The sequence below is a fragment of the Maylandia zebra genome, linkage group LG3 (assembly GCF_041146795.1).
Source record: "Maylandia zebra isolate NMK-2024a linkage group LG3, Mzebra_GT3a, whole genome shotgun sequence".
Lineage (NCBI taxonomy): Eukaryota > Metazoa > Chordata > Actinopteri > Cichliformes > Cichlidae > Maylandia > Maylandia zebra.
This window is the reverse complement of record NC_135169.1, coordinates 29,219,163-29,225,767: the sequence shown is the minus strand read 5'-3', so window position 1 is coordinate 29,225,767 and position 6,605 is coordinate 29,219,163. Positions and strand designations below refer to the sequence as shown.

Here is a 6,605-nt window from a genome sequence, read left to right as displayed (position 1 = left end):
CACTGCCTGATGGTCTCATGTTAAAGTCTGTATGCCTTACACAAACATAGACATCATTTCACTGAGCATGTTTGGATCCCACTCACAGCACAGAATTTGTTTATGAGCGAAAGCAGAAGTAGAGTTAGCTACTCAGTGTGCCTTAATACACAGCAAATTCTGGTCCTTGGAATAAACTCTCAGGGAGTTCAGATTAACTACATTTGAGTGTACATGCGTGACCATCGAATGAACTCTAGTGCAGAGTTAGAGTAACTCTTTTCCGGGAGTTGATTTTTCAACTCTTTATAGGAGTTAAAACTAAACTCTCACGGAGTGAAATTTCTACTACCATATAGAGTAAAATTTAACTCATAACTAGAGTTAAGTTTGATATTAACTCTTTTGTAGTGTTACTCATCAATTGAAAAAAGTTTTAGGTTTTTGGTGCAAATTACTACAAAAACACAATAGTGATTATTATGAATGTATGGATTTTATTTATCAAAAATAACATATTCAAATATGAATGCTGCATGGATTAACATACATTCTGTGTAACAGTACTGTAATAGCATAATATCCACCATTATTGGCAGCTAAACAGTTGAGGTCAGAAAGGCCTAACATTGGGCGAAAAGAAAAAAAAAAACAGAATTAAAGGAAAAAAATGACTACAGAATAAGCACTTCTTGTAATGCAGTGTTAACGTGAGGAAGACTCTGTAAAGTCTCCATCAAGCCAACAAATTAAGTAATGCAACTCTCTCACAGAACATAAAATTGTGAATCACACCCATATGACATTTGGGAATCAAAACATTTGAAATGTCTTACTTTCTCCCTTTCTAGGACCAGTATCTTCTTAAAAATGGTTTCATTTACCTGAAAAGCAGGACACTGATCATGGAAACACGTTTCATGGTTAACATGCATAACAAAAACAGAGAGAGAGCGAGAGAGAGAGAGCAAGTCTTATTACACACTACAGTTGCAGAGCAAACTACATGAAATACTATATTAAATTATTTTTCTCTAATCTGTTTTATCTTCGTGTTTAAGCTTTTTCAAGTAATGGCAACTAAAGAGTCAAGTATAAGTCAATTAAGTACTGTATCTACATTTCTTTCATGTATGCTGTCCAATAGAGGCTGAACCATTTGAAGTCCGGCATCACTTGTGTCACTGCTCTGACTGCTGGTGGTTGAGACAGACAATGTATCTGTTAGACTTGGAGAGGAGGGCTCTTCCACATGTTGCTTCAGGACAGTCAAATCTGAGGGTGACAAATAAAAATATTAGAATACAAGGTATATACAATCAAAAACACAACACAACAAAGATACCATTTATGCACACAGGGCCAGTAAATTGCACGGTTTGATTAAATTATACTTTCTCCCAGGAGAACAGATGGTTATTTTGTATTTTATTATGGTAATATACAATTTACATACCACAAGGTGTGAGTGTCACATAGTGTGTTAGGTCTGAGCAGTCACGCAGCTTCTTGGATGATTGTGTTTCCAGGATGTCTGAAATGCATGTGATAAATCCAACTTACTGTTGAGCCATGAAAACAGCATTTTGTGATTGTTACCACAGGATATTAGACAAATTAAAAATGTTTATTTAAGAGTAACTGTACAAATCAAATCCTTCAAAATCTATCAGAGCATATATTTACTTACCTTCAGCTGTATCGATGACAAAACACACCTCTTTGACTGCTGCAAGTTCAGGAAAGATATCCTCATCCACCTCTATACCCTGCTCATCCGTGACTTTCAGTGCTGCATTTTCTGGTATGAGAAACTTCTGCTGCACTGAAGTAAAATCATCACTTAGTTAATAACAACATTATCATTTCTTCTTTAATGACTTAGTACAAACCATAACTTACCTGCTCTCACAAAATCTGTGAAGCTGACTTCTTCCAATTTTGAATATTTCTTTGTCTCTCTGTGTTTTACTTTTATCAACATCTTGGCCACCTACGGAAAAAAATACCTTTACTACTATGAAACACAACACAAGAAGAAGAGGTTGTTTATGGTAACTCTATGTAAACTGTGTATAACTTAATCAACGAACACTGTCTTACATTGAGTTAGCCTGTCCACACTAAATATTGCTTAAAATCTATTTAGCTAGGCTGGTTTAGCAGACAATGTGACTGCATGTTTGCTGTGTCCTTGTCTTTACAGTTCTGGAGACAGGGTTGTGTGCATGTCTCAGTGTGCAGCAGGACTAACTAACTGATGTTAATGGTACCTCAACATCTCATCAGTGCAGGCTGCACCTCTCTTTGGTTAAATACGGCCATTACCATGAGTCTAAACAGAATATTACTGTAGTTAGCTAACGTTAAATTAAACGTTGGTGTTAAAATTAAGAAATAGAAATAAACGTTTTCATTGACAACGTGAAATGTGTATCTTAAAATACAGTAAGATAAGTAAGTTAGCTAACTTTTGACTAGCATTAGCCTAGCTGCTATCTCCAAATCAGCATAACATACAGAAAACACATGTAGTGCTAGTTAGTTAACTTTATATTTTACTTGTGCATCCATGTAACTGAATATATATATATATATAAATAACATCACTACACTCACAGAAAATTCCAAAGTAAATAAAGTATTTTTACCTCCTACATGGCGTAGTCCAAGAAAGAAACACAGATAGGCGCTGTAACGGTCGACAGACAAACAACACCAGCAATGTGTTGAATTAGACTCCTTAGCACCCAGTGAATGAACACCTAAATATTACACCGCTTTAGAGTACTCCCCAACACTGACTGTAGTATAAGGTGAAAAATAAACTCCCGGAATGTAACTCTTGCGCACTTTTATGCCTAACTCCAGAATATTTAACTCCAGTGATTTGCTGTGTAGTCAAATTTATTCAAATGACTCAAATGTAGGAAGCAGAAATTTTATCCTGGTAGGCCAACAGTCCTGCATCATTTCACCAAGCACATGATGAATCTGTCTCTGTCTCTCTTTCTCATAATGTAAATGACATCTTTCATAACTGGAATATAAAAATCCCTCACATCAGTGGATCATTCATTCAGAGGGAAAGTCAGACTTTTATTTTGATATTCAAATCCTGACCAGGACAAAAAGAGCTCTCTATACTGTGTTTCAATATTTACCTGAGAGTTGTCTTCATGAACACGTCGGATAGAGAAGAAATTATCACATGTAAGTTTAAAAACTGTAAGATCATTTCATGATTGTGATACAGAGGTGATGTGTAGAGAATATTTAAAATATTTTGTGATGTGTTACAAAAAAAAATAAACTTTTATCTTGCACGACGTTTACTGATAAGACTTGTGAGCTTACAATGACAAGAGCTTCCAAGATGAGTAACATTAATGGTTTCATTACCTTCTCCATGAGCTGCTGAATTATTAAAAATGAATTAATTTCTGTTCTGGTTCATAATATTCACACTATTTTTCTTTATCTTGCTTTCTGTTTAATCCATGTTTTCTTTCCTGACATAAAGGTGCATCGAAGAAGTTTTGTTCAAATCTTTGTTTCCTTGAGCAATAAAACATCACTTTCATCTGTCAGATCAAAGATGCAGTGGAGTCTGTATCTGCTCATTCTGATGGGTAAGTGGATTGTTTCACCAAATATACTGTTTTTAATTGAAATTAAAATGAGATTATAACCTCACACGTTTTGTTGTTGTTGTTTTTTACTTTTTTAAGTGAATTCAATAATCTCATATAATCTCTATATCATATTTATGTATTTCAGGTCAGTGTTGCCTCTTTACATGCCGCCTGTATGAGTACCACTTTATTGCAGAAAACAAGAGCTGGTCTGAAGCACAGAGATACTGCAGAGAGAAATATACAGACCTGGCCAAAGTGTTTGACATGACAGACATGAGCAGACTCCGTAACTCCGCACAGAATCAAGGAGAAGCCTGGATTGGACTGAACAACAACACAGGTGGAAACAGGACGTGGCGTTGGTCTCTGCCAGGAGTGAAATACATTCATAATGACAGCAGCTGGAATCTGGATGGAAGAACTGGTACTGAGCAGCCTGGAAACTGTGGGAGGAAAAGATACGATAAGGGAGCTAAAAAGCTGGTAGATGTTTCATGTGACCGTACTATGTGGTTCATCTGCTACGATGGTGAGGAGATGTGAATAATATGAAATATTATTATAATATCATGATATAAAAATATAATGGAATATCATAATACTAACTTAAGAAGATAGAGACAGACATAATTTCACAAGAAAATTTATTGAGGGATGTCTTTGTGTGTTTTTCTGTTTGTTTCACAGGAATGAAGAAAGACAATAAAACATTGAATTTGATTGAAACATTTATGAACTGGACAGAGGCTCAGAGCTACTGCAGATCACATCACACTGACTTGGCCAGTGGACTCGATCAGGTTGATGAAGAAAAAATGAAGGCCCTGATTAAGAATGAGGACTTCAAGTTTAGCGCATGGGTCGGTCTGTTCAGAGACAGCTGGAGGTGGTCAGATGGGAGTAATTCCTCTTTCAGATACTGGGATATGCAGTTATTCAATGATGAACAAAACAGCAAGACATGTGCTATGACTCTGTTAAACAGATCAGGAAAATGGAGCTCTGATGAATGTGACAAAGAAAAACCCTTCTTCTGTTATGATGGTGAGTTTTTATCAACATGTGTCTGACTGGTTTCTCTAAAAGGAGGATCACTGGAATCACTGACAAGATCCAGCTGAACATGTTGTATAGTTTTCCTCCTCCTACATCTGCATGTTTGCTGAATTAATCTCATGAACATGAACACACTTAGTTGACAGTCAGATGACTTTAAATATCTGTGGGATAACTTTGAGCTACTGGTAGGTTCAACCAACGTTTTAAAGTCTCTGTTGTCTGTAAATATGGAGAGAAGTTGTTTTGGATTCCTAAAAGTTTAAAAACACAAATATTTCAGGATGTTGTCGACCTGTCTGCACAAAGTTCATTATTGTTATTATACTGGTTTCTACTGAGGGCAGAGTAACACACACGCTTTTTCTAGGTTTTTTTTTTTTTAATTGGAACAAAATAAACAGCACAGAGAGTTTCTCATGTTTACAGCTCACATAGATTCAACTCAATGTGTTGTTTTTTCTTTATGGCAGATAAACTGATCCTGATCAAAGAAAACAAGACCTGGGAGGAGGCCTTGGATTACTGCAGAGAGTCTCACAGGGGACTGGTCTCCATCACTAACCTTCAAGAGCAGGGATGGGTCCAAGACAAAGCCAAGAATGCCTCGAGTCCTTTTGTCTGGCTCGGCCTGCGCTACTCCTGCACTCTGGATCTGTGGTTCTGGGTCAATGACAAGCTGGTCTGCTATGAGAAGTGGAGCAGAGAGGGAAAGACTGAGGATTGTGGCAGGGCTGTGGGCATGCAGAGTGGAGGACAGTATGAGTGGGTCAGTCAGAGAGACAATGAGACATATAATTTTGTTTGTTTTAAATAAGATTTCTGATGTGTGTCACTGGCTCTTTTTTTTTTTTACTGGCAAAAGTTCAACTAATAGAAAAACAACAAACAAAAAAAACAAACAAACATTGTTGTAACCAGCAAAAAATTGGCAATATCTGATATTCACTAAAGTAAATATAGTTTCCTTTTGACTGCCTGATTCAGTGATATCATATTTACTTACTTTCTTTATTATTGCTTCATTACTCCATTGTTGCACTTTTGTTGTTGGATGTCAGAAACAATGTTAGTTTTGGTTTTAATATTTGCTGTTTATTTTTTATCTTTGCAATATTTTTGTCTTTGTGCACTTACACTTATAAACTGGTCTTAATGATAATATTTCTAAATATTAAAATCTAATCCAACAAACCAGAGCATTTATTGTTAGATTTGTATTGTTGATTGTCATATATGCTTAGAGTTTTATAATTAGTTTTAGATTGGTAGAGGTTTGATCCTTAATAGTCTGCAAACTTTGTGTGCATTCCAGAGCACTCTGGGAGCATGGGAGAGGTCGTACCTTGTCTTATTGTTTTACGGTAGGATGAACGTAGCTATATCTGTTTTAGTCTAAGTGCCTTTTGTTTAAATGAACTGCTGGACTTCCAGACCAGCAGGGTTAGGGAAGTCTTTATGGGGTCACACACACACACACACACACACACACACACAGGCAAGGTACTCTTTGTTTGTATGTAGACGTCATATGTTAATGAACCTATGCATATTCATGTAACCTCAATAAAAGAGCAGTGTTACGGGGGAGCGGGCGAGAACAACTGGGGTCAAGCGAAGGAACGGCGTTTGTCCGGTTCTCTCCCGTGCACGAGAAACATGAAGAACTTTGCCTACTCGTGTCTTGCTTTGCTGTGTAATTAAATTGTCCTTAACGTTCCAGCGAATAGGTTTATGCTACAAACCTATCATTTATATTGTAAACTGTCACAAAAACCATGTAACTACTTTTTGTCATAATGATCTCCTGTTTAAAGTGACATGCTGCAAACCGATGATCTGTCTGTCATTATAAATAAATACTCAGTTGCAAGTGTAACAGTCTACACTCCTTACAAGAGTTCTTGGTACATTTATTTATACAGGAAATTC

General features: G+C 36.5%; 2 protein-coding genes across 2 annotated transcripts; one reads left to right on the top strand and one right to left on the bottom strand.

Annotated features, from left to right (window-relative positions):
- Positions 1-456: 456 nt before the first annotated feature.
- Positions 457-2,873, bottom strand: LOC112431673 (uncharacterized). The gene is made up of 5 exons (XM_076881650.1): positions 2,631-2,873; positions 1,882-1,972; positions 1,670-1,804; positions 1,436-1,513; positions 457-1,254 (listed from the first exon to the last, which is right to left on the bottom strand). Exons 2-5 carry the CDS (start codon positions 1,961-1,963, stop codon positions 1,079-1,081), a joined length of 471 nt encoding a protein of 156 aa, XP_076737765.1. The 5' UTR covers positions 1,964-1,972; positions 2,631-2,873; the 3' UTR covers positions 457-1,078.
- Positions 2,874-3,558: 685 nt separating this feature from the next.
- LOC101474051 (C-type mannose receptor 2) lies at positions 3,559-5,706 on the top strand. Its single transcript, XM_076882694.1, has 4 exons — positions 3,559-3,611; positions 3,760-4,146; positions 4,305-4,661; positions 5,147-5,706. Exons 1-4 carry the CDS (start codon positions 3,578-3,580, stop codon positions 5,488-5,490), a joined length of 1,122 nt encoding a protein of 373 aa, XP_076738809.1. The 5' UTR covers positions 3,559-3,577; the 3' UTR covers positions 5,491-5,706.
- Positions 5,707-6,605: the final 899 nt, after the last annotated feature.

Coding starts and splice junctions, on each gene's coding strand:
- LOC112431673 (XM_076881650.1), bottom strand. CDS start 1,963: ATGTTGATAAAAGTAAAACACAGAGAGACAAAGAAATATTCAAAATTG. Junction 1,514..1,669: donor TGTCATCGATACAGCTGAAG/GTAAGTAAATAT, acceptor CATGCATTTCAG/ACATCCTGGAAACACAATCA. Junction 1,255..1,435: donor TGTGACACTCACACCTTGTG/GTATGTAAATTG, acceptor TGTCACCCTCAG/ATTTGACTGTCCTGAAGCAA.
- LOC101474051 (XM_076882694.1), top strand. CDS start 3,578: ATGCAGTGGAGTCTGTATCTGCTCATTCTGATGG. Junction 4,147..4,304: donor GTGGTTCATCTGCTACGATG/GTGAGGAGATGT, acceptor TTTGTTTCACAG/GAATGAAGAAAGACAATAAA. Junction 4,662..5,146: donor ACCCTTCTTCTGTTATGATG/GTGAGTTTTTAT, acceptor TCTTTATGGCAG/ATAAACTGATCCTGATCAAA.